At 35.7% G+C, this 26,268-nt stretch overlaps 1 protein-coding gene across 4 annotated transcripts in view; it reads right to left on the bottom strand.

Moving 5' to 3' along the window:
- USP47 (ubiquitin specific peptidase 47) overlaps positions 1-26,268 on the bottom strand; it is a 109,605-nt gene that overhangs the window by 52,697 nt on the left and 30,640 nt on the right. For 3 of the 4 annotated variants that reach the window (XM_069091226.1, XM_069091227.1, XM_069091229.1), the window contains exons 2-7: positions 22,211-22,270; positions 15,989-16,192; positions 10,585-10,698; positions 9,336-9,474; positions 6,840-6,936; positions 727-872 (exon numbers count right to left, since the gene is read on the bottom strand). In XM_069091226.1, coding sequence (XP_068947327.1) covers positions 727-872; positions 6,840-6,936; positions 9,336-9,474; positions 10,585-10,698; positions 15,989-16,192; positions 22,211-22,270 — 760 coding nt within the window. The remainder of the gene's footprint in view (positions 1-726; positions 873-6,839; positions 6,937-9,335; positions 9,475-10,584; positions 10,699-15,988; positions 16,193-22,210; positions 22,271-26,268) is intronic. The other variant, XM_069091228.1, reaches the window with a different exon arrangement.

Raw genomic sequence — 26,268 nt, 5'->3', positions numbered from 1 at the left:
ACAAAAAGAAACTTAAGTTTATGAAAAAGGCAATATCAATTTATATATATTTTACATATAAGTTGATACATTTTACAAATAGAAGCCATGATTAAGCAAATGTAAAAATGCTTGGGCTGATGAAAACATTTTCTTTTTGGTACTTTTACATTTTTAAATAAGCTTTCTGAACTGACAAAGAGCACAAAATACTAAAATACACTTCAAGGGGATTTGTGCTTTCCCTGATGTGAGTATTCCCTTCACTTGTGCAGATCACCATGTCCCACTCTCTCCCTTCATCCCCTCTCTCCCTGTCCCCTCCAAAGCTAAGACTATCGCTGTAAGTTACTGCCTGTCCTTGCCCGCTCCCACCCAACAACATCTGGTGGCCAACCTTCTGGTGAGGTGCTTCTCCAGACCTCCCCAGAGTGGTTCTCAGACTGCAGACATATATACCACTGTCAGGATCACTCTTAAAGCCTTTCTAGCTTAGCAGGATTTGCCAGGATCTGCCAAAATATTCCTGAGGAACCCAGGGTCACTACCACGTCTTAGAGAAACACTAGAGAAAGACTCCAGTGAAAGACTTAAGATATAAAAGGAATATAATTAACCTAAGTTTTAATATAAAGCATTGTACATTTCCAAGTACTATTAGTAAGACTAAGCCAAGCTTTTCCTACAATACTGCCTGTAATTTACAATTATAACAAATCTTGTACAATTTACAAGAGAACTAATTACCCTCACTACTATCCCATCCAAAGCTCCTTGTAACATCAGTTGTTTCAATTGCTCTCTTTTTGCTTGTTTGTAATAAAACAAAGAGTCTCTGAAGCTGATATGGAATGCTTGTCACAGGATCTTCTTCAGATTCCTCAAATTCCCACCTGTAAAAGTGAGATATTCAAATAATATTTTTAAATTATTCAATAAGTACACTGGCACTAATATCAATAAAACTTTAAAAATAGTTCTGGAGAATCCTTACATTCTCACATGCTCATGATTTCTCACCAAAATGAGTCCCAGCTTCCCAAACTCCTAACCTAAAGAAGATCTCCATTTGCAATCCTAATGTTAGTAAAGATTCAATGCCTCAAAAATGAATTTTTCTACCCCATTTCATTAAGTGACACCACTATTATTTGATCTATCTTGGCCAGAAACCGTGGCACCATCTTTTATTCTACCCATTCCTTCACCATTGAAAATATCTGAACTATGCTTCTATGTAGCCACTTCCTTACAGGTCATCTCCAAAGGCACCCCACCCTCCTGTCCCTGCCTCAGAAAAGGCAGTAATTTGAGCCTCTTCTAAATACTCATACCCTAAATATTCATTTTAATACTTCTTTTAAGGTACTTAAGTCTATTTTAGTCCTTTGGAGTAAAAGAAATAATTTGGGTTTTTATCCTTTCCCTGAAGCTAACATCTTACCAAGACATCTCTTCCACAGCATCCTAAAGTTTGTTGGTACATAGTGGTAAATTCAATTGTCTGTTTTGTCAGAATGACTAATTCATCTCTTCCTCTTAATTCCAACTGACTACCACTTCAGTGGAAGTTTTCATCACCTCTTATCTAGATTATTATGACAGCTTCCTAACTAGTCTATTTATGCTTTCCCTCTCTTAAAATAAAAATTGTATATTGCTGCAAAAATTTCCTTTAATAATGTTTTTGTCATGTCACTTCCCTGTTCATGAGAAAAAACCTTCTTTAATAGATGCCCAGTGCCTATGACACCAAGGGAAAAATATTCTCTCTTGTATTCAATGCCATCCCTCACTCTACTGCCACTCTATAAAACCACACACAAATAAGTAAATATTTAATACCAAGAGCACTATCATAGGTCTTGAGAAAGATGAAGTATGGCTAGACAGTCCCTGCCCTCGGGAAGTTTATAGGATAATAGATGGAGAAAATGCTAACAGAGGTAGCTATAAAACAGAATATTAAAAGATAACTGCTTTACAAAGTTACATAATAAAGGCTTCCTGAAGGAGGTAGCATTTCAGGTTGGATTTAAAGGATTGGAAAGGATTCAAGACACCAAAGACAAAGAAGGTGGGGCAGGCATAGGATAATGGTGTTTTCAAGCTCAAGTAAGAAACAGACCTTTGGGTCACATATTCACCTAGAAAACACAAATTAACATTATCTATTTTATATTTAAATTTATTTTGTTAAACATTTGAGGTTCCCTCCACTACCTTCTCCCCCAACTCCTTTAGTTCTGATGCTTTTGATTTAGGAACACCCTGAGCACTCATAGCCATGAGTATCAAATGACAGCTGATATGTGTTCAAGGGACAGAGTTGTTAGTTTGGCTGGTTTGGAAAGTTTGGAAAGACAAAGTTGGGCCAAGTTATGGGGGACCTTGAATGCCAGGTCCAGGTAAAAACTACTTAATAGGTAACAGAGAACAAGAAATTTTGAGTAAAAAAATTACTTGAACAGATCATTATCCTGGCAACATTAAGAAGCACAGCATGGAGTGGAGACAATTAAAGAAGACCTGATGAAGCTGACATAATAGTGGCAATGAAGGGCTGTTCTTGGGTAGGAACAGTAAGACCACAGAGAATGAGGGGGAAGGGTTGAGATAATTCAGAAAAAGAACAGAATCTAGTAACTGAACTTCCATGAAAGGCAAGGGAGAAGGAAAAGTCAATGATAAGCTTGTGGTTTTAAACATGGGTGACCAAGTGAATCTGTGTGCAAGCTTAACTCCATTCCCCACCCCACATTATACTCATTCTACTTTTTCAACTTTCTTTATAATTTCCCTTTTTAGGGATATCCTCTCTTCTGTTTTTCCAAACACTTTCAGTGGATCGAGTGATGGACCTGGAGTCAGAAACACCCGAGTTCAAATCTGTCCTCAAAAGACACTCACTAGCTGGGTAAGTCACTTAATCTCTGTTTGCATCAGTTTCCTCATCTGTATAATGGCAAACACTTTCCTGGGTTGCTCTGAGGATCAAATGAGATAACTAGTATTTAGGAAGTTCTTTGCAAACCTTCAAGAGATATATAAATCTAGCTATTATTATTGTCACTGTTGTTGCTACATGAACTTGGAAAACCAGCATGTCAGTTTAGACTATTACTTTCATCCTACCATTAAAACCAAGCTACATGACTGTAAGTAAACTGCTTTATTCTTCTTTCATCTCTTCCACAACCTCTAGTATATATATTCATAGTAGGTACATAATAAATGCATACTAAATGAAAGAGATGAAGCTAGGTCACAAGACAATGCCAATTTTCTAACTTAAACTTAAAAATTGGGCACCAGAAAAATGTTCATGTACTTAATGTGGAGTTAAAGCAAAATAACTTGTTTTAAAATGTTACTTAAAAAGAATCTACATTTAAGTTTTCATCCCCAGACAGTTCTTATCTTTTAAAAATTGATATGTTTTATTTAGATAACAGATACTTCCCAACAAACTCTCTTACAAATTACATTTCTCCCCAAACTAGTTGGCCTTTAAATTTGACAGTTATGGCCCTAGCATGTTTCTAACCAAAGTCTTTTGCCTCTCCATGATGATTTCATTTACACTGTTATAATGAACTCCCTAAGTCTATAAGCTGCAGAGAAGGTGCCAACTTGAACTAAACCAAAGAGCTTTTTAATCCCAATGAAATCAAAGGTCTAGTCTATCCCTATTAATCAATCAATCAAGCTTTTAAGTGCCTACTATATGCTAGGCACTGCTTTAGGGTAGAAGGAATAGAAGTACCAAGATAGAAATAGTAAACACTCTCAGGGAGCTTAATTCTAAAAGAGGAGAAAGGAAGTACATATATAAGTATACAAAAGAATGAGTATAAAAAGAATAAATATAGAATAGTTAATAAGGTATTTGGGGAGGAAGACCAACAGCAGTAAGGGACATGTGAAAAGGCTTCATGCAAAAGATGATACTTGAGCTGCATCTTGAAGGAAGAGCAGTATTTTATAAGATGGAGATGAGGGAATATGGCCAGGAAAAAGAACAGAGAGAAGGCCATTTTAGCTGAATCAGAGTGTGCCAAGAGGGCCTGTGATGTCCAATGAGGCTGAAAATATAGATGGGGACAAGGTTACAAAGGGCTTTAAAAGATAAACAAAAGAATGTGTAGTTGATCCTAGAGGCAGGAAAAAAATCACTCTGGCAGCTCTGCAGAAGATCGATTCAAGTGAAGGCTTGAGGGAAGTAGACCAATTGTAATAATAAGAGCTAGAGGAGATGAGAGGTTGAATTAAGGTGGTGAATTTACAAATGAAGAGAAAAGTTCATCAGAGGAGTCAGATGTGAGAGATGTTAGGGATATAGAAATGGCAATATTTTTTGACCTGACATATGGGGTGAAGGAGAATGAAAAGTCAAAGAAAACACCGAGATTATGAACCTGGGAAACTAGAAGAAAGTTGGTACTCTCATTAGAAATGGGTAAATTTCAAAGAGCCACAAGTTTAGGGGAGAAAGATAATTCTTTTTTTGCATTTGTTTTGGGTGTTCCAGTTTTGGATATGTTGCTTCGTTCAGTCTCAGCAACATCCAAATTGAAAAGTCCAAGAGTCAATTAATGATATCAGATTGAAGCTCAGGAAAGAGAATGGGGCTAGATTTGTATTTCTAAGTCACTGACATTCTGATAATTAGAAGCTGACTAGGTCACCAAGTATAAAGAAAGGAAAGAATAGGTACCCTTGAACAGAATCTTGGGGAATGCCCACAATTAGAGGTATGATATCGATTATGAACCTAGAGACTAAGAAAGAATGGTTAGATAAGGTAAACTAGGAGAAAGGAGCATCATAAAGTGGCATCCAGAGAAGAGACAGTATTCAAGAAAGTATGTTCAAAAGTGTCAAATGCACCAGATAGGCTAGGAAGGATAAGATTAAAAAAAATCATCACATTTGGCTATTAAGAGATCAATGGAGAGAGTAGCTTCAGTCAAATGATGAGGTTGAAAGTCAGATTGCAAAGGGCTGAAAAGTGACAGGAGAAGGAAGCATTTAGTGTGGATAGGTTTTTGTAGGAGTCCAGCTAAGAAAAGGAGGAATGATAAAGAATGACAGTTTGAGGGGATGATAGAGTCTAATGAAGGCATTTTAAAGGACGGGTGAAGCCTGGCAAAATCCCTAATAATTGTGGATAGTGTTCTTAGAGACATATCTTATAAGAAATGGAGTTAATGTATGCCTAGCTTTAGGAAACCTAATACAGAGTATGAACTTAAAACAGATTAGAATACAATTATTTACACTATAGAAGGGTATTTTGTTTTAAATTAGTTATGGCAGGGTTTCTACAAATTTTTGTAAGTCCTCTTAGTGTTAGTATTCAACATGTTCTCTGAGAGACAAATAGGGCCCAAATGATCAAAACACTGGACCTGAAATTTTTAGGGGGAAAAAAACCCACCTAATTAGCTAGCACAAAGGAACTAATAGTTTGGAAGGACCCAATCTGCCTCTTGTTACTACGACTATGTAACTGGCCTGATGTTGGGCTAGTAGAATAAATAAACGAAAGAGGGAAAGAGAAAGGAGGAGGAATGAACTTTTATAAAATGCTTACTACTTGCCAGTCACTATGCTAAATACTTTTACAACATCTTATTTGACTATACCAACAATCCTGTAAAGTAATGATGCTATTGTTCCCATTTTACAATTGAGAAAATAGAGGCAAAGAGAGGTTAAGTGTTAAGTCCAAGGTCACAAAGTAAATGCCTGAAACTGTATTTGAAGTCAGGTCTTCCTGATCCCTGGCCCAGCACTCTAATCAATGAACCACCTAACTGCTTTGTAATTTAAGCTAAAGTCAGTTGACAATATAATTAAATTCATGTGACCTATAACTTAAAAACTGTTACATATATATCATGTGAAGCAAGGTATACCTCAATACACCTTCAATAATTTAAAGGCAGATTTCATCCCTCATAATAGTCCCTCCACTGATAAAGATCACATGCAGATAAGATGTTGTAGTCGAAACACGCATCACCTGGAGAGCAACTCCCTGGTGACAAGGCTCTTTAGGCTCAGAGCTTTCACTGGTATCTCTTTTAAGATTTCAGTTATTTCCACACTATGATAATGAAACTTTTGTCAGAGTAAGACTTCTGTAGAGGACACCATGTGTTAATTAAAAGTGAAAACTTGACTTTTTAAATACAATGTTCAATTAGGAGTCCTTTAAAGATGACTAGGGAAAGGAGAATTGTTTAATATAATCAGATTCTCTCAAAATGTAGTTTCCACATTTAACTTATGAAGTAGCTGTGATACAAAAATTAAGCTAGAAACTGATAAATATTGTGTTCACATAGATTTAAATAACACTTTAGTTTAAATGTAAACATATTTCTAAATTTGTTCCATGTAGAGAATATTAACTTTTGAGATTTCCCCATTCAATTACTTCTCTCTCTAATCTTTTAGACTTGCTCTCTTACAGAGTATCTAGAAAAGTATATCTGAGAAACTTCCAGTTTTTTAGTAATAAATGAAAGGTAGTATAGTGTTAGTTGAAAGAGTACTAGATTAGCAGTCAGAAGACTTGGGTTCAAAACCCAGGTTACACACTCATTCACTGTATGATCATGAACACACGGTCACTTAACCTGTGCAGGCCCTAGTTTCCACATTCACAAAATGCTAACAATAATATTTGTACACCTACTCTTCAGAGTTGCTCAGAAGAAAGCAATACATAAGCCTTAAAGCAATACAGAAGTGTGAGTTATTTAAAATGCAAGAAAGTAAATTTAATTTAGTTGTCAGAGCACCTTAAAGTTTTATGCCAACTACCTTTTAAAGTTAATCTAAATACTTACTTATACAATGCATTCCTGAATTCAGGAGTCATGAAAAGTGTTTGCAAAAGGCTGTTCAAATAGCAAGTCATTGCTTGATTTACTAATCCCACATATCCTTTAAAAAAGAAAATACAAGCATATAACATAAACCAACATTTAAAAGGAAAAATCTATAGGAGAGGACAACACATATAAGTATTTATAAGCAGTAATTATTTACTTAAAACAAAAGTAAAAGTAAGCTGTTAACAGTACTTAATTTGTAACTGTAACCATTACTCTGGATCTTATTCAGGTAACTATTTTTACCTGGGTTTCTATAAAAATTCTTATCTCTGGCTATAAACTCCCCAACAGCATGTCATATTACTTCATGTTATAATCAATAGCACATAATACAGCATATATTATGTCTCTCAAAAGGATATAAAAAAGGTTTTTAATAGTAATGAAATCTGAACTGCTCTACTGATATAAAAACTCCCTTAAATTTTAGATTTTAAAAAGATTATATAGATTAGAAAAGAAATTCATTTGTAGAGCTCTATTAGCAAGCACAGCCCCTATCTTCTTCTAAATGGCATATAGATCACTTTAACCTTAATAAAATATCTTCCAGGATACTAGGATGGGATGGGATGAGGTGAGATAAAGGGACAAAGGAAATAATTTAAAGAGGGGAACAGAGGAATGCCCCAGACTTAAGGCATATCAGAGAAGGCAGATGGATCAAGCAGGACTTCTGTTGAATATTTAAGAATCCTAACTTAGCCTAGTATTGAAGAAACGTCAATGTTTCACTAATTCAAATGACAGATCACCATGTAGTATGTTTTTAGAGCAGATTTTGTTTTACTGAGGAAAGAGGGAGTTCTTTCAAAGAATAGCTGTGTTTCAAGTGATTCTTGATAACAAATGCCATTAAATTTTAAGAATTTTTTCATAAATTGAATCAACAGGATAGATAGGCACATAACACATTAATGGGAAAATTACTCAGAAGTCCAGAGAATTCTTCCCAATTTCAATTATTAATCACAGTAAAAATGAAATCACAAAACAAAACAGCAACTGTTACTATAAATTATTTTTAAAATTGCAATGTCTATACAAAAATATGTTTTGTTTAAAATTAGATTCATAAATGATTCAATAACTGAATGAAAGCACAAATAACATAAGCAGACTAGGCTGAAAAATATGTAGGAAAAAGAATCAAATACAAAACAGGAAAGAATTTTTAAAAAGTGAACCCGTTCACTTCACTAAGACTAGATTAAACCCCAAGAAAGTTTAAGCCCAGTAAAAATCCTATGACCTTCAAAAGAGAAGACAGTAATACTTCCAAATGCATTCCAGTATTAGTGGAAATCAAAGAAATTCCTCTCCAATCAAACAAGGGAGCTCACTTCCAACCCCTAAGAATACATTTAAAATCAGATAATTTACAACAGAATGTCTTCTTTTAAAAAAAAAAGTGTTCGACATTTTTGGTTTTAGTTACTTTTGGGGAGGGGAGAGTCAGGGTAGGACAGAGAAAGAGGGGGGTCATAGAAAGTCATAATAGAAAATGCAATGGACTAAGAGCTGTAGCCCAAGAGAACAACTGCTTAGGCCAAAGTAGTCTGTACCAGTTGTGTGCTGACTCAAACAATGAATTGCTCCAAACAGAACTTATGCTTGTAGCTCATGTTTGCTCAAGTTGTCCCAACTTCCTGCCCTTTCATATGTCCTCAGCACAGAGTGAGTGCCTACTGAGGGTGCCCAATTTATTCCTCTTTCCTTTTATCAACTGCCATTCATCAGTATCTGCCTTGCCCCTCATCCTCAGATATCTGTATTCTATTTGCCTTTATCTATTTCCCTTCTATCCTAAATTTCATCATCATTTTTTCCTGTATTCCAAGGTAATAATTAGCTAATGTGAAAAATTATTTCTAATAATCAAAGAAGGCTACAGGAATTCCCAATGGGTATTCTTCTCTAGTCTCTGCCTTGATGTGCACATTTTAATAAGGGTCTCTGTTGGCAAGTTGTTATTAGGATTTTATGCTGTATTATATTAACTTATATTAATATAAAATATCTTATATTTTAAATCAGATTATTAATATTTTAACTATATGAAATATTACATAAATTAGATAATATATTATGTTATATAATATTATATAAATTAAAATATAAAATACAATATTAAAACTTATATAAATTAAATAAATAAATTAAAAACATAGCATAAAGTTGGCACAATTTTTTTCTGGCAAATATGTTGGAATATAACTTTTTGAAGAGTCATATTATAAAGTTATTACCCAAAATGCTTCTCCCTGAAATAGCTAACATTTCGAGTTCTATGCTCAGCTTTGCCATTAACTATTTTGGACAAGACTTCTCTGGGCTTCAATCTCTTCATCTATAAACGGAATAGATTAAACTAGAAAATATCTAAGGTCATTGCAAGCTCTAAAATTATAATTATCTGACAAAAATGAATTAATATGAAAATCTTACCTGTTTCTGATTTATTCAAGATAGAAGAATATGAGTAACTTTGACTGACATAATCACTGGTGGAGCCTACAGAACCTTCTCTTGGCAGGGGGCCTATAAACCTATCTTGCACACTGTCATCTGCTGTACTGGTGTCCTCCTAAAAGTCAACATAATAAATATTTAATGAACAAATTTAAGTGAGGTAATTAAAAACCACGCAAAACTATAAAGTATATATAATGTTGGCAATGACTATATTTACAGGACGACTTTAAAGTAGTTAAATAAAATAACTGCCTAAATATTTAGATTTAGGTCAAATCTATGATGCGTTTAAATTCCATTTCCTAAGTACATTTTAGAGTACACAATAAACGTGAAAAGTACTTTGATGCTCATTTCAGTCTCTGGAGCACTGAGTCCACAGAGTAGGCATAAGTGTGTTCCTGGCTTCTTGAAGGTTGTGCCATTGAAGCACAAGGTCTGTCAGATCTTACCAAGATAATACAATGGTATCAAACATGGATTAAGCGATGGCCTCTGGATTAAGTCTAGAAAGGTTCATTACCAGGTCGGTGGAAGGATCTTAAATAAAATTATTCTAGCCGAAGCAATTTATGAAGATTACCAACAAAGTTAAAAATCGAGTTTGATCTGCATCAAGAGAAATATTAACACCAGTAACATTATATATCACTTAAATACTGAAATCTATAGGTTTGTAGTTCATGCTTTTATTATATATCGTTGGTCATATCTATGATTTTTTAGGGTCCAGGATCAAATACTTAGAACTGGGCACTGCAGTGGTCACACAATCCAACTCCCTCATTTTACAGATGAGGAAAGAGGCTCACTGACTTGCCCAAGGTCACAAAAGTGTGAGAGTGGAAGAACCAGCATTCAATCCCTACTTCTCTGGTTCCAAATTCAGCAGTCTTTCCAGCACACCATGCTGCTTGTTTTAGGAAAATATATTTGGTCAGGAACAGGAACTCTCAATTATAACACCATTCAATTATAATGAGAACATTTATGAAGCAGTTTCTAAGGCAAAAATGTGGCCAAAAGGAGGAGATACTGGTACAAAAAGCTAAGTTGTTTTTTTTAGAAACTGTTACCCCTACCCTCAACAATTTATAACAAGTCAAAATCAAACAAAGAAAAGCACCCAAGTATTTATAGAAATCACTATATGGATTCCTGGGAAGTTGGCTGGACATCTACGCAATAGGGGGTGAGGATATGCACGTTATAGTAGCCTTACCGATACTATCTGAGGCTGTTCACCATCTTTATCTGTCAAATGCAGAAAGTTTTTCTTCCCAGGTTCAAAGTTAGTATCAAGAAGAGATTTTTCACTGGTGTGATCCAAGGGAGTCTAAAGAACACAAAAAATCTACAATTATCAAAAAATTTTCAATTGTAGCAATAAATGATTATGATCACTATATAAACAAAGTCCCTACTAGATTCAAAAACAGGCTCTTCTGAAACCTGTTCAGTAAGATTCTTTTAATTGAGGCTTGGCATTAGGTATCTCTGCATCCACACAGAGAGTTGGTGAGTCACCCTTTACTACATGGGCTAGCAACTATCCTGAGCAAAAGAAAGGAACTGAATTAGATTATTTCTAAGGACCTCTTCCAGCTTTAAATCCAATGATTATTTGATTTATACTATCAATACTGGGAGATTTTAATGAAACAGTTACTAAGAAAAATTACTTTGGTCATGCTATTTTATAGACTAGATGAAGGAAAGGCAAAAAATGGTGAGAAAAAATGCTAAGGCCCAGACAAGAAAATCTAATTATAACTGTTCTTATGCTTTCCAAAATATATACAAAACAGTACTCATCTGTACTTCATCAAAAGTAAATGTAATTTTGTACAACTGAGAGTACAAAAGATCATTTATAAAACCTAGACATTATTTTCTGTATAAGAAATTCACTGTTGTTAAGTGTTAAAAAAAAATGTCATGAAATGTGACATATGGCTTAAAATAAAACAACACCTAGTTTTCTCAATTTCTGTTTTGTGGGAGTGAGGGTGGAAAAGGACTTTCTGCAGATGTATAAAGATTAGGTGAGTAGTTCTCCAAAGACCAGGCAGCTGGGATTCATCATCAATTAGCTCGACAACAACATTAAGCAGTATCTGGATATGGAATCAGATGCTCTGGATTCGAGATGCAGGCTGGTGCTGAACTTGGAGTCAGGACAGATCCAGGTTCAAATACTATACCAGACACTGATCAGTGTAAAACATTACATTATTATTAGAATCCTGGCTGACATTTAGTAGCTGTGTGACCAGGGGCAAGGACAAGTCATCTAAGCAACTCAGTTCTCTCATTTGTAAAATGGGGTAAGACCTCATGATCTGGTTCAGCTTTCATACTTTGTGATTATATAATACCTGCATTATCTACCTCACAGGATTACTGTGAGGACTAAATGAGATAATGCATGTAAAAGACTTTTTAGTATCATATAAATGAAAGCCATTCTCCTGTTTTCCCTTTTCTTCTCTTCCCCATTCTCTTTTTACTTCCAACTATAATGGTCACTAGAGGAGATCTTAGAAAGCTGGTAATTCCTTCCAAGCTAGCCAACTCTTTTACATCCAAGTCCAGATTGAACTCCCTTATTTCTCTGGGTTCCTAGAAATACTCGATTCTTTCTGTCTGGATTCCAGGTTCTCTCATTTAGCCTCAAGTCAATAGTGTACCCTCAAAAGTCACCTGAAGGTCTGACTCCCTGGGCCTCTCCTCTGAGAAGCTCTTATTTTAATCAATCTTTCCCTCTGCTTGTCTTATTCTTTTCTATCTTTCTTTCTTTGCATTTGGTACTATTCCAAGTTGATTTCCCCAGCCTCTATATTCTCAGTTTGCTCATTATAAGTTTTAACTAATTTTAAACTCAACAGTTTCTCTAAAAACTTCCAAACTAAGCTCCCCTCCCACCAACCTCAGACTACCTGAATCGCAGAGCTCATGCAAATTTATCAGCATTTAAAAACTTCATTAAACCCACATGTCCTGCCACTCTTCTTTCCCTCTGGATACATGCATACTTAAAACCTCACTTTTATATTTTATTCCTATCCACCAATCTATGGTACTATTAACACATTCCAGCCAACCTATCAGCTGTTATAAGCTATAACTTATATAAGTTAAAACTTACCAGGTAAACTTTATCAATGCTACCTGTGAATTTTCTTTAAATATTTCTCCTAGATTAGGCTTTGTGAACCCATTTGTGTATGGCAAGCATGCCAGAAAAAAAATACTGGGATGTACAAAAACTAATTAGTTAGGGTAGTTGGGAAAAAGGTGTTTCGTTTTCAAACAAATTAAAAAGGGTACCATTCTCCTGTTTTAAAATTAAGAATGGGGAAAACAAAGCTACATTTAGTTAAAAAAATGACTCACTTTTATAGTACTTTTAAGATGTAAAATCCACTTTACTAATAATATGATATGTCCTGTGGAGGCTATAGTATTATTATTCCCATTTAAGGAATTTAATGAATGGCCAGCTAAAGATAGAGAGAAATAAAGCACATGAAGACATTATTTCAGCAGACTTCCATTTGAATGCTCTTCAATGCCACTGAAATTTTGTTTTAAAACATTACAAAAGGAAAAATAAAGCTTGGCTTCTTCAAGAATAAGTCAACAGAAAACCAAGTTGTAAAAGCCTCAGAAGCTGCTGGACTTAAAGTATAATCCTAAATTTAAGTGTGGTATTTACACCTGTTGAGAAGTAAAAAAGCAGAAATGTCATCAATACCCCATAGTGGAAAAACAACAATCATCCCTCTCTGTAAGAGCTCTGTGGGCAGGAAGGATAGAGACACACAGGGAGAGAAGGAGAAGAAGTGAAAAGTTGGAGAGATGGCAAAGCTAATGTTTTTACTTTTGAACAAGAAGAAGGTAAAAATGTTTAAGCAGGCAGTTGGAAATGCAGTACTGGAGTTTAGAAGAAAGGTTGCAAATGACAAAAATTTGGGAGTCAACTATCTACTGGTGATATCTGAAATGGGAGAGAAAGGATGGAGAGAAGGTACCTCAAGATAGCATCCTGAGGAACACACCCTTTGAAGCTGGAAGGAGAGAAGAAAGGAAGGGAAACAGGTAGAAAATGAGATCAATCAATAAAAAGGGTGGTTAGCAATATCAAAGACTGCATGAGAATCAGGTAACACAAGGACTAAATAGAACTCATTAGACTTGGCAATTCTTTAGGCTATCTGGTAACCTTAGAATGGCTTTAGTAGAATATTGGTAATAAAAATCAGGTTACAAACGGGTTAAGAAGTGAAAAGGCAATAAGGAAATGAAGGTATAACAAGCTTAAATTACTCTTTTCAGTAAGATTGGTGACAAAAAGAAGGAACAAAATAGGAAAGAAGTTTGAGGAAGTGAGTGAGACTTAAGGAAGCTTTCATTGTTATTTTGTTTGTTTTGCTTTGTTTTTAAAGGCTAAGAGAGATTGAGTATTTTTGTCTGTAAAGAGGCAATACAAAGAAGAAAATAAAAATACTAGAGTGAGACTATCTCGATAACTGAATGAACAAGATCCAAGAATGGATAAGAACAGATCAGATTAAATAGAGAGGTGAAAAAGGATAATGCTGGGAAGCAAGAAGATTTCCTCTTCTCTAAGACAGGAAAGAAGTCAATTTAATTCAACAAAATTCTTATCATTTACCCATTACCTGCAAGGCACCATGCTAAATTCCCGTGATAAAAAGACAAAAAACTAAAATAATTTCTATCCTCAAAGAACTTATACTCTATAAGGGGAACAAAATGCAAACCGAAGTAAATACCAGGGATATGTAATTTAATACCTGGCACAGAGTTGGCACTTAATAAATATGTTTAGACTGACTGCAAAGTTTTTCATGAAGTAAAGATACTACCAACTCGGGGGGCGGCAAAGAAATGCCTTATGGAATGAATAAATGCAAAAGTTTTTATTAAGTTTTATTATTTTATAAAATGCAAAGCTCTGAAAAGACTGTCCCCTGCTCTCAAGGAGCAGGGTGACAACACATAAGAAGTCTTCAACTGTAAATAAGATTGGAAGGTCTCATGGCCTTTAGATGGCTATGCATCTTCTTTAAAATCACATCCTTTAAGTAAATCATATAAATTTCAGATTGTGAATTTGACAGTGCTATCAATAAGAGAACTTTACTGAAATAAGCTGGGGGGAGACTAGGTGGTGCAGTGAATAGAGTACCGGCCCTAGAGTCGGGAGGACCTGAGTTCAAATCCAGCCTCAGACACTTCACACAAAAACTAGCCATGTGACCGTGGGTAAGTCACTTAACCCCAATTGCCCTACCTTCCCTGCCGCTCCCCCCCCCCCCAAACAACACAAAAACAAAACAAAAAAAGAAATAAGCTGGAGGTGGGAGGAGGAGGAATGAGAGTATCCAGTATGGAAAAAGAAGCAAATAAAATAAGAAGAGAGTAAACAATAGTTAAAGGAACAGATTATGAGGAAGGGGGGGAGAAGCACATTGGGTATGAGGGAGACAAGGTGTTTCATCACCATTTGACAGTGCTGAGGACTTTGGTGCCAAAGAAGGAGTTAGCAGGTCTCTTCTCCCCTGGGTTAATTCCTGGGATGAATTGAAGAAAGGGCTGATGTGGGGGAGGGAGCACACCAGGAAGAAGGGAAGCTACTGCTTCCATACTCTTGGGCTTACTCAGTAGTCAACAGTAAGTGTTTAGCACCTAAACTATCCTTTAAAGAAAGCTGAGATGTCTAAGAAGTGGTAAATCTGGATGTGCAGAGGCAGCACAGTTTAATGGAATGTACACTGGACCAGGCGGTTAAAGACTAAGGTTAGAGTTCTATTTCTATCACTCACTTAGCTGTAGGACAAATTGCTTAACCTTGTTGAGTTTGAGTTAGCTTATCTTTGAAACAGGGGTAATAATATTTACAGTACCTATCTCACAGAGTTGTGTTAGAAAAGTGCTTCGTAAAATATGTGAGCCATTGTAATTATTATTTGCAATAAAAGGTAGGTGAACTAGGAGGTAGGCAAACTAGGGATTTCAGTAGGGAAAAGGGTTACAGCAGCTGCTATGGGTTATCTGATAGGCAGTCAACAACTAATGAGTACAGAAACTGCTGTACTCACCCCAAATGGGATGAGAAAGCATGAGTGTGTGGCTTAATGATTTGCTCCTGTTATTTTCTGTAGTCCAAGAACAGAAGAAATTGCCCCAGCATTGAGAACTAACATGATTGCCAGGGCAGAATAAGTGCTAAAGAACCTTAATGAAATAGCAGAGTAGGGATGGGGGAGGGGGCAGTAGGGAGGAGGGAGAGTTTCCAGGATTTGAAGAGCAGCAAATAAAGTAAGAAGAGAGTAAACAACAGTCAAGGGAACAGATCATGAGGAGGATGGGGAACAAAAGCACATTGACTATGAGGCAGACAAGATGTTTCATCAAGTTTTAGTCTACCATTCATTCTGAGAAATAGATCATTCTGTCCTAGTTAGTTTTAAAGGTGGTTTGTATTTCATAAGAACACTCCAGTTATGAAAACATTTTAGAAGTCTGACTAATGTTAAAATAATAGTAGCAATAATTTTAGCAACTTGAAATCAGATGAGTTAAATATAGAGTATTACCATATCAGTAGCATTGATTCCATTTCCCCATACCAAATCAAAGGTTCCATTTACATAGCCCACTTTGATGGCCACATCTTCAAATAGTTTCCTCAATGGAGTAGAAGCTGGTAAATTTAAAGTGATTCGTTCATTGACTGTCTTTGAATTAGTAGTATCTTGTATAATACATAAAACTCTAGGTTCTTCAGCAGCATTTTCTATCTGAAATTGAAAGAATCAGAATAATTATTTGCTTTTTAATGAGAAAAAATTAATATAAGCCCATGTAACTTTACTACATAACCATTTTATAGTAACTAAGGAAATAAGTCAATGACCCTTTTGGGTCCAAGCTATTAGAGCACTATTATTACTACTAGTATTCAAAATTTTAAATAAAAACTATTAGAAATGGTACAAATATATCTTTGCTTTTAAAAGATATGGGGTTGAGGTGGCTAGATGGTACAGTTAATAGAGCACTGGCCCTGGAGTCAGGAAGACCTGAGTTCAAATCGGGCCTCAGACACTTGACACAATTACTAGCCATGTGAATTTGGACAAGTCACTTAACCCCAATTGCCCTCCAAAAAGCAAAAAAAAAGGGGAGGGGGGAGCATATTTCAGAATGAAGCATACTCACCAATTTTTTTTTTTTAGTCTGAGTAGATAAGATACAATATGTGAACAAATTCTTAAGAATGAAGGTCCATGAAGAAGGTACAGAATATAAAATAAAATTTACAGTTAAGAATCTGGCACATTTAATAATATGCAAAATCTCTATGGCATGATAATTAGGAATGAATGCAAAACAGCTCAATTCCATGACAGGTAAGCAGGATAGGTATTATTCCTTTACTTTTTTTTTTTTTTTTGCAGCTGAGTAACATTAAGTCTATTAAGCTTAAGTGGCTTGTCCAAGATCAAAAAACTATCAGAAAAAAAGAGTAGAACTCAAATCTTTTAATTCATAATTCAGTGGTATTTCTATAACACCATTCTGCCTTCATTACAGGTTAAAAACCTAGTGATTTTGTGGGCTGGCTTAAAAACCTAACTACTATTTGAAGCATTTTCAAAGGAAGTGCTTCTATAGGAAATGTCTTTAGAGTTCCAAATAAGCAAATTTTAAAACTTATGAGGGAAAAATCCCATCACTAAGCTGGGACTACCTATATTTTAGCCTATCTTCTACTTTTAAAATAGCAACTCCAAAATAAACTGTAACAAATGCCCCAGTTATTAGTGGGGTTAAAAATTTTTTTGCAGCTATAATTTCACCTTCCATCTACTTATTACCCACAGCTTTCACCCAAACTTTTTTGGTGGAGGGGGAGGGGAATAAAATAAAGCACCTTAAAAAAAAGAAATCCCACCTATGGGACTTGATAATTCTAACCCATATTAATTGTGCATGTTTTCACCTACTCTGAACTTTACTGGCACTCAGAAACACTGACTATTAAAGTTTTCCATTTGCATGTCTTGTTTCCCCAATTACATATAAATTGTTGGCAGATACTGTGCCTTGTACTTATTTTGGCTCTCCTGTGGTGCCTACCACAATGCTACAGAATTATGAAAATAGTACATTGCTTTAAAAAACAAAACAACTGTTGAGTGACTAAGACTATAGCTGCAAAAAAACAGTTGAGTTCTTAAAAATGGTTTAACAATAATCATCCAAAAACCTTTGTTATTTATTCATATTACAAATGTACAATTAGTCTGCTTTAAAGTCACTAAACTACACAGACAAAATGATGCGAAGATAAAACACTAGGTCTTTCCTTGTTAGTGTTCTTCCCCTCCTGAAATTATGTTTTTTTACTTTAAAAACACCTTACATTTACCTCGTGGGGTCTATACTGTATTTCCTCCAAAAGCTGCTGAAGGGCAAGCGCTGTTTTTTTTTTTTACTTTGTATTCCCAGAGCCAAATGTTTGCTGGTCAGAATTAAATGTAAAAGATGATACATGCAGAGTTTCAGGGACCCTTGTGTATTATCATGCATGAAACATTTAAACAAAGTAGGATGACTTACATTTCTTCCAGGTTCAGATTATAAACCAAAGGAGCACATGCACATACTCAATTTAATGACCTGACAGACCACCTGGCACAGCAGGGCATTCTGAGAATGGGGGCTGAGAGAGTAACCTTTCTTAATAAGACCATTAAAAAAATTATTAGCAGTTATAGTTAAAATGTCACATTTCTGGAAGAGGAGAAGACAGCTAGTGTTTTGTGGGTTTTCACTATCCCCCAGGCTCCACCCCTAAATTATAGAGATAAAGCTAAATTTTCATGAATATTCAAAATAAGTTTGTTGGGTTTTTCCTTGAAAGAAAACAGATGACAAATTTTAGGGAAAGTTACATTTAAAGAGGCCTGGGAAAAGTTGTCTACCTAATACAAGTGCCCAGATGTAGCTGGTAGCAGATACTGTAGAGGGCAGCAGGGGTTTTGGTATTCTTGACCTGCTTCTGACCAACAAGTGACAAACTAGTTGGTAAAGCAAAAAACGATGGGAATCTTTGGAAGCAATGGATTATGACTCATCAGAGTTTACTGTATGACAGATAAAGAAAGAATTGCAGGCAAAGTGTAATATGCACCCTAGATTTAGGAGTTCAGATAAGGATCCTATGGCCTGAGACTGAAAAAGAGAAGTCAATTCAATACTAAAATGCAAGCAAAATAGTAGCAATTAATTCCAAAGAGAAAGAAAAGATTAAGCTGTCTTAAACAATACAGATGACTCTGAAGAAAAGGCTTATCCATGAACTCAGCTTTTAAAAGAATGCGTATGCGAGGTGGCCAGGTAGCACAAGGAGTAAGAGCACTGCACCAGCTCCAGTGTTGAGAAGACCTGGAGATCGAATTCCGGGCTCAGACACTTAGCACCCACCCAGAAACACCTGGCCGTGTAACCTTGAACAAGTTACTTAACCCCAATTGCTTAGGGGAGGCCAGGTGGCTCAGCGAGTAATAGCACTGGCCCCAGAGTCGGGATAACCTGGAATCGAATCTGGGCTCAGATACTTAGCACCACACCCAGAAATAACTGGCCTTGTAACTTTGAGCAAATTACTTAACCCCAACTGCTTAAAAAAAAAAAACAATGCATATGGAAGCAGGAGAAACTGAGAACAAATGTTTAAAAATGACAAGGTCCTTTAATGTGACAGGAAGGCTAAATAAAGCCAGAATGAGCTGAGTTATATAAATAGTGGTGAAAATTAAAAAAGAACTTTTAGCTAAGTTGAGGGCAAGAGGAATATCAAAGAAGGGACAGGGGTCCTGGCGTGGCCAGGAATGGGAAGATAATAAAAGAGACAAGGTACAAAAACTCAACTTAAAAACATTCTGAATATTTTCTCTAATAAAGTAAATTACCTTCAGACTGGAAAGGACAAAACAAACATAGGTAACAGGGAACTGAAATCCAAGGTAAGTACAAAGAGTAAGATAACACATAGTCTTAATGAGCTCAAGTCACTTGGCTCAAGGGACTGAAAGATGTTACACATGTGATTACTGATTGCCAGTGATCTTTGAGGAATCGTGGTGAACTAGAAAAAGTGATGAGGCTTAAGACAAGTAACTATGGTCTCAATTTTCATAAGATAGAAGACAGAAGCTTCAAACTATAAGCCAATGAGCTTGATGTCAATTTCTGGTTAAATTCTGGAAGAAATTGTTAAAGGAATGGTTTATTGGAACTTAGAAAAAGAAGAATCATGAAAGTCAGCATGAATTCATTAAAAAGATTATGTTAGACCAATTTAATTTCCTTTTTTTGATGGAAGATCATGGAATTGTCATGAATATGGATTACACAAGTTTTAATGGCCTTTGACAAAGCTGCACGATACTCCTGCAGTTGGAACAGATTCACGGAAAAGATGACAGGTGAGCTTATCCTTAGTTTGCTGATAGGACCCAAATATTATTGATTAATGTCAACCTGAACAGAGGTATTCTGATGCATGGTGTGTTTATCAAATATGCAAATATCATTAAGCTGGGAGGGGTACTAAATACAATGGATGACAGCACGTCTATCCAAAGAGAAGGCTTATAACAATGAACAAGAAAGCTGAAGTTTAGCAGGATAAATGTAAATACCTATACTTGAGTTAAAACACACACACACACACACACACACACACACACACACACAGAAGGAGGTCTGTCTGGGCAGTAGTATATGTGGAAAGTGGCGTGGAATCTTATTGGATTGCAAGCTCAGTGAGTCAGCAGAGTGATAACAGCCAAAAGTACTCATGGGATCTTACGCTTAGGACAGGCATGTGAAGGAAGGGAGGTACTAGTTCTGCTATACTCTAGCCAAGACAAACACATGGAGCACTATTCCCAGTGCTGGGCTTCACATTATAGAAGGGACTTTTTATAATGGAATGTATTCAGGTTTGAGAAGGAACTGAGACCAGAGAAGAGAAAACTTGGGTTAGAAAGTGGTAACAGTAACTATTTGAAGAGTTGTGTGGACAGGGATAAACTTGTTTTGTTTGGCTTCAGAGAAGAAACAGGGACCAATGATAGAAGTTAGAAAGGAAGATTTTAGCTATATTAGGAAAATCACATCATGACAATATCAGAAATAAAATGGGCTGTTTTGTGCGATAGTGATTTCTCTGTCACTAGAGGTCTTTAAGCAGACATTGAATTACCACTGATTGAGGATAATATCATAGATAGTCATGAGATGACCTCTGAGGCCCCTTCAAATTCTAAAATTCTACAATTTTATACTTCAATCCCTTTAAACTTTTCTTTCTTGGAAATTTGGCTTCTTACTGATTGAGTACAATGAGTAATATTACCATTAAAATTGAGAGAGAAGAAATATAGATGTGTAACTCAAGTTTAAATTAACTTGTCACATCTCTGGGAATTTATTAGACTTCTGGTCTTACTTTAGGTAATTATCTTGCTCAGCAGGTAATATTTATAGAAAAAAACAACTACAATATTCACCAGTAGCTTAGAAATACTTCATAGATGCTTAAAATGAAAATGAAACACAGACAGGAAGGTGCTAGACTTGCAAATGTTCAAAGTAACAAAATATATATAAAAGCAATCCATCAAATACTTGAAATTTTTTAGTTTTAGGGTTTTCTAGCATAAAGCTTAATACATACAACTAAGACACTATACATGAATGCTTAAAGACTTTACTATCTATAAACAGAGCCCAAGACTTACAATGTGAAACTTTTCCTTTTAGTTGCTGTTTTTAAGGAAGGGTAAGATTGTGGTCATAAACTTTCAAAAAACAAAACAAAAAACAAACCAACAACAACAAAAAGCAACACACACAACTACCACTGCTGTATTTTTGGAAGATATTATTTTACTTTGTTCATTAGAAATTACCAAACTCTTGAATATGATTTAGATTGAGTTTTTCCTTTGAAAAGTTAGATTCCCTTTTCCAAGTAACCTATATTGAATATTCAATTATCCTTAAGCTCCCTTTTGGTTCAGAAATTTCTATAATTCAATGATTCTAAACAAGACCCTACCACATAATGGTTAAGGAATGAAATGGCTGTGAATAAGGAGGGTCTGAGTAGGAGTATTAAGAGAGGAGAAAAGGAAGAAAAGAGGGCAATTAAAAATGTTTAGGGTAGGATTCTGGATCATAGGAAAGTTTAAGATTTGGAAAGTGGGGCAACTGCTGAGGATGTAGTAGCAGCCAGCAACTTAGCTCAACAAAATTCTTTAATTTTCAAATTAAGAAGTCAGATTATCAGTGTTATCAATTAAAAAAAAAGCAAATATCTGGAAGTATAGGCACCAAAGTGAGCAAATCAAGGGCTTTCTATTCTGTTTTTTTCTTTCTTTCTTTTGCTTTTTGGAGGGCAGTTGGGGTTAAGTGACTTGCCCAAGGTCACACAGCTAGTTTTTGTGTTAAGTGTCTGAGGCCGGATTTGAACTCAGGTTCTCCTGATTCCAGGGCTGGTGCTCTATTCACTATGCCACCTAGCTGCCCCTCTATTCTGTTTTTTAGAGGCATGGGAGAGATCAAAATTCATAATGTGTTAAAGATTCTTTTTTTTTCCCCATTAAGATTGGGTGGGAATAGAATGCAGTTATACATGCATAAATTCTTAAAGAAATAACATGCCATGTTATCAAATACAATTATAATCATGCTGTTATTTGTTCTATTATCACATTAAAACCTTTACTTCAGCTGTCTACCTGTGAAAATTTCTTCTTCATTTCATCAAAGATACTTTGTCTGCATCTCCAAAACACATCCTATGATATATAAGAACAAAATAAATTATAAACCATTTCTTTAAATAGAAGAGCAGTGAAAAAAGTTCCTAAATTAAGGGGATTATATAAGGAGAAACTAAGTATTAATATTAAATGTTTTCTTTTAAAACAAATTTTAACTGTTTTTAACCTATTTCTAAAAACAAAAATATAATTTGTAAAGATATCATGACTATAGAAAATAACTTATTGCAACACATGGGAAGGAATACAATATACAATTAGGTATATATATATATATATACACACATATATACAATATATACAATTTATATACAAATATACAATAGGTATATACAATAGATATATATCTGAGAAATTGTGTGCAAAAACAAAAATTTTAAATCTAATCTTATTTTGAGCACACTAGATGCTTTTTTTGGAGCTAGAAAAGGCTTTAAAGAGCATCTGATGAAAATATTTTAGTGACATGAAGGGTTGGGACTAGATGGTCTCTAAAGCCATTTAGTTTAATTCACATTTTAAAAGTATTATGTAATCTTTTGTAAAATAAGTAACAGCTCTCTAATATTGTTCATTTATACTTTTAGATTTTCATAGTTCTCTTAACATGCCCCATACTCCTCACTTTTCTTAACATTAGGGTTTTCTTAACATAAGGTTAAATGGCTGGTCTCAACATAATTTGAATTTTGCTATTAATTTTGCTCCCAAATTCCTATCACCTAAAAGCTTCACTAAATATCTGTCTTAGATCTGATGAGCAATGAAGGCAGACTACACTACAGGAGTTAGTATCTATTGATTTCATCCTTTCAATACTCTCTTTACTCCCCTCCTCCAACCCAACTGCTGCATAAGGTTTCTTAAATCAAATAAATACAAATTACTGATGGTAAATAACAGTCTATATTTATGTCAACATACACTAAAATTATCCTAATATGTTTCCACTTGTGGGTTTTCCACTTATCAGGGCTACAGAAATTGTTGGGAGCACTTTAACAGGCACCAGGGATTGGCAACACTCCCAAACATCTGTGGTCCTACAAGTACTAATAATCAAAGGTTTAACTCTTCTTTGACAGACTTTGTAATTGCTTAATCATGCCCTGTTTTGGACACCTTCAAATATCAAAATAATTTTTAGAAAATCAAACCTCATACCACAATTTAAAATTATATGCAAATTATTGGGATACTGGGTTTTCTGCAAATAAAAATTCCCTTTATTTGGATTTATAATTTCATCAGGGTAGGGAATACAGTATGAGATTTATAGAACTTTCCACAACCTAGTCTTAGAGTTGGCAAGGGCGCTGAGATGTTAAGTGACTAGCTCTGGGTGACAACATGGGTCAGAAGTCACAATGGAACCCAGGTCTTCCTGACTCCTTCCATTTACCAAGGCACAATGCCTCTCAAATATTTCATGTTTGAATAAGTCAATTTTATTTATTTATTTTGTTTTCTCATCTTTTTTAAATTAAATTTTATGTTTATTTTTAGTTTACATCATTAATTCCCACAAGATTTTGAGTTACAATTTTTCTCCCCATCTTTCCCCTACCAACCACCCCAAAACAGCGATCCTACTGTATACCCTTTCCCCCAATCTGCTCTCTCCTATATCCTGCCCCATCCCCACTCTGACTTTCCAATAAGATGGATCTCTATAACCCAGTGCCTGTATATCTTATTTCCCAGTTGCTTGTAAAATATATTTAATATATATAATATACATACATAAATATATTTTAAACATTTGATTTTAAAACTTTGAATTCCAGATTCTTTTTCTTCCTCCCTTATTACCCACCCTTACTGGGAAGATAGGCAATTCAATATAGGTTGTACACATGTAGCTATGCAAAACATTTCCATAGTGGATATACTGTGAAAGACTGACTATATTTCCCTCCATCCTATCCTGCCCCGCCCCTTGTTCTATTCTTTACTTTGACCCTGTCCCTTTTTCAAAAGGGACAACCTGCCTTCCCCTCCCTCATCCCCCCCACCCCCCCCCCCCATCTACTCTCCTGGAGGGTGAGATACCCTATTTAATGTGTATGTCATTCCCTCCCTAAGCCAAATTCAATGAGTAAGGGTTGACCCATTCCCTTTTACCTTTCTGTTCTTCCCCTACATTTTAACACTTTTCCCTTACCTTTTCTATATGAGATAATTTGCCCCATTCTGTCTCTCCCCATCTCCTCTTATTATATTCCTCTCTCACCTCTCAACTTCACCTTTTAAGTATCATTCCTTCCTATTCAACTGGTCCTGTGCCCTCTGTCTATGCATACCTGTACACATATATACACACTCACATATATATTTATAAACCCATATACCCTCCTAGACATATATATGTACACACACACATATTCCCTTCAACTATTCTCGTACTGAGAAAAGTTTCATAAGTTACAATTACCGTTTTTCCATGTTGAGGCTAAAACCAGGGGCTAAGGCAGGGCTGGGATGGACTCCTAGGGTACTTCGATGGACCCTTCCCGCAAGTCTGCTGGGCTGCTTTCAGCAGGAGGTTTGTTTCTCTCTGTTACTTTGTGGGTTCTGTAGCCCTAAAGTTTGTTTAGAGTCAGTTTTTATAGGTATTTGAGGTGGTTATGGGGGGAGTGCAGGGAATTTTCCTGCTTCTACACAACCATCTTGGCTCCTCAATTTTATAATAAATTAGTTATTAATAATTATTTATAAAAAGTACATACATAAACTGATCTAAACAACCTTTCATAGAAGATGGTTCAAGTATTATTATCTGTATTTGACAGACAAGGAAAACCAGTCACAGAGAGAGTGAAGTCCAAACCATACAATTACTAAAATGCTGGAACTAGAATTTTAATCCAGGTTTTCTGAAACCAAGGTGAACCCATTCTTGCTACAGAATACTTAAATCTGCTTACAGTTTATCACCATACAGTTTACAAAGAAATTCGGTAATAATTGTTTTCAGTCAGTGCTTGATGAAAGCAGCAACTGAGGATCTTCTATACCTTTCTAATAGCAATGATATGGAAGCTTAAAAAACAACAACAAACAACTTACAATCTTAGGCTATATTAATTAGAAGTCCTAGATTATAGGAGAATGGTGATAGTAATGATAAAAACAAGGAAGTTTGAATCAAGAGCAGGCTTTTAGGGGAAAATGAGTAATGGGGCATGTTGGATTTGATATGTTGGTAGAACACTGTAAGGGTTATGGGATTTAAAGATCTTCCATGCCCCATTGGACTTGCTGACGTAGCAGGAAGGGGCGGAGCAAGAGGAAGCGGAAGCCAAGCTAGCGTTCCTGCAGTGGCTGGCGGTGGTGGCGACGACGACAGTAGCAGCAGAGGCAGCGGCAGCGCAAAGCCCTTTTTTTCAGTTAGCCAGAATTTCTGCTAAGGACTCCTGCTGAGGACTGCCAGGGGCCAGAGCTGCTGGGAGCGTGCTCCCCGGACGCTGGGTGGTTGCTGTGAGTGGGGAGAGGAGGACCTTTGCCTGAGGTAGCCTGTTCTGTTTCAAAGGCTTGAAAATGTGGGTGCTTTCTACTTTATTTACCTGTGCCAATGTCATAACTACTCTGATGGCTTTCACCTTCTGGTTTTGGGACTCAGTCTTTTGGTATCTTAATAAATTTTCTAGTTTATTCCCCCATATGGCAAGCATGATATATTTTGTGATGGATAATTATATCAGCATATTTGTAATCTCCATAGGCATTGTGAATATGGCATTGCTGATACAAACACTCGCGAAGGAGACATGCAGCAAACATTTGAAAACACAGAAGAGGAGCTCTGGTGAAAGATGGTTCAAGTGGACCTTGGCCAAAGTATTATAGAAATAATTCTGGTTATGTTACTGACTGTACAAGATGACCTCAGAGGTTCCTCCAAATTCTTAGATTCTGTAAGGTAACAATTTATGATAACATAAGACTGGATGAAACCACCACGGAAGAAAACCTCAGGGGACACTGATACTTAAGGGTTGGAAGAACGATGA

This window comes from Petaurus breviceps, unplaced genomic scaffold, assembly GCF_028583685.1.
Source record: "Petaurus breviceps papuanus isolate PSGF00001 unplaced genomic scaffold, PetGlider_PUasm1.0 188, whole genome shotgun sequence".
In the NCBI taxonomy this organism is placed as follows: Eukaryota; Metazoa; Chordata; class Mammalia; order Diprotodontia; family Petauridae; genus Petaurus; species Petaurus breviceps.
Note: the sequence above shows the minus strand (reverse complement) of the source record. Positions and strands in the feature narration are given on the sequence as shown.